This window comes from Carlito syrichta, unplaced genomic scaffold (assembly GCF_000164805.1).
Source record: "Carlito syrichta isolate Samal-C Ts95f unplaced genomic scaffold, Tarsius_syrichta-2.0.1 Scaffold257304, whole genome shotgun sequence".
Lineage (NCBI taxonomy): Eukaryota > Metazoa > Chordata > Mammalia > Primates > Tarsiidae > Carlito > Carlito syrichta.
In genome coordinates, this window is record NW_007201400.1 from 2065 (window position 1) to 3626 (window position 1562).

Consider the following 1562-nt stretch of genomic DNA (forward strand, 5'->3'; position numbering starts at 1 on the left):
CTGCCCAGGCGGGTCTCAAACCCGCGGGCTCAGGCAATCCACTCACCTCAGCCTCCCAAAGGCGCGGGATTACAGGCTGAGCCACCTAGCCCAGCTGAACCCATGCTCTTAAGCCACCACGATCCACTGACCGTATTTCCTGCCATGCCCAGGATCCCCAAGTGCCCTGTAATTCCCTCCTTAAAGCCGCTGCCTCAGTTCCAAATCTCTTTTTTTGGGGGGGTGGGAGTCTCACTCTGTTGCCCAGACTGGAGTGCAGTGGCGTGCTCACAGCCATCACAGCCTCGATCTGATGGGTTCAGGCAATCCTTTCACTTCAGACTTCCAAGTAGCTGGAACTTCAGGCATGCACCACGCCTGGGTAGTTTTTAAATTCTTTGTAGAGACGAGGTCTTGCCAAGTTGCCCAGGCTGGTCTCAAACTCATGGGTTCAGGCAATCCTCTTGCTTCTGCCTCTCAAAGTGCTGGGATTACAGGCGTGAGCCATCACGCCCAGTTCCAAATCTCTTACCTCAACATAGCCAGACAGGGGGAAGTCTTTCCGGAAAGGATGTCCCTCAAAGCCATAATCTGTCAAGATTCTTCTTAGGTCAGGGTGGTTAGCAAAGAAGACTCCAAACATGTCCCAGATCTGGAAGAGAGAGACCCGCAAGCAACCAGTCCATCAGGGTCAACCACAGGGGTGAGGGGCTGCACTGCCTCCCACATTTCCAACCAGTTCTGCAACTCTGGCTCATGATGCCCAGTAACTCACCTCCCTCTCATACCAGTTGGCTGCCTTGTGCACAGAGACAATGGACTCGATGGGCGTCAGCTCATCTGTGTAGGTCTTCACACGGATCCGAGAGTTGAAACGCAGAGACAGCAGGTTGTAGACAATCTAGAGATAACAGAGAGAGCTGGAAGGCTACGATACCCACAGGTTGAGGGGTCTGGGGTGGGAGACTCTAGTTGGGAGCATCAGTTGTGAGGATTCAGGGTGAGTTCGGTTCCACCCTGTGACCCTGCCTTCTATTCCGCAGTGTAAAACCTCCAGATGCCCTTTACTTTCCAACTACTTCCAAAAGCCTAGACCACAGCTGTAGCTCAGCATGTCAGTATGCCTGTCTTTGCTCATGCTTTTCCCTTCGTCTGGGATATCTTCTTGGTCCACTCTGCTACAACTCTAGACTAATTCCTGGTCTCCTGCTCATTTGTTAAGAGCAAATGTTCTCTCTTCAAAGGCCCAGTGGCTCAGCCTGTAATACCAGCACTTTGGGAGGCAAGACAAGATTGCCCGAGCCTGCAGGTTTAAGAGCAGCCTGGATAAGTTGGCAAGACCTTGTCTCTACAATAAATAAAAAATTAGCTGAGTGTGGTAGCACACTCCTGTAGTTCTGGCTATTTGGAAGGTTGAGGAGGAAGGATTGCTGGAGCCCAGCATGCCACTGCATTCCAGCATGGGTGACAGAGTGAGACTCCAACTCAAAAATAAATAAATAAATAAAATAAAGATGACTCCCAGACAGGGCTAAGTGTTTCTCTACTTCTCTGCTTGCTTGCTTTTTTTTTTTTTTTTTTTT

The 1562-nt window shown here is 50.4% G+C and overlaps 1 protein-coding gene across 1 annotated transcript in view; it reads right to left on the reverse strand.

The window, feature by feature from the left end:
* Window positions 1-456: 456 nt before the first annotated feature.
* Window positions 457-1562, reverse strand: part of NDUFS3 (NADH:ubiquinone oxidoreductase core subunit S3) — a gene marked incomplete at its 3' end in the record, with an annotated part of 4316 nt that continues 3210 nt past the window's right edge. Inside the window, exons 5-6 of the mRNA XM_008052133.2 lie at window positions 755-880; window positions 457-631 (exon numbers count right to left, since the gene is read on the reverse strand). Of these exons, the coding sequence (XP_008050324.1) occupies window positions 457-631; window positions 755-880 (301 nt within the window). The remainder of the gene's footprint in view (window positions 632-754; window positions 881-1562) is intronic.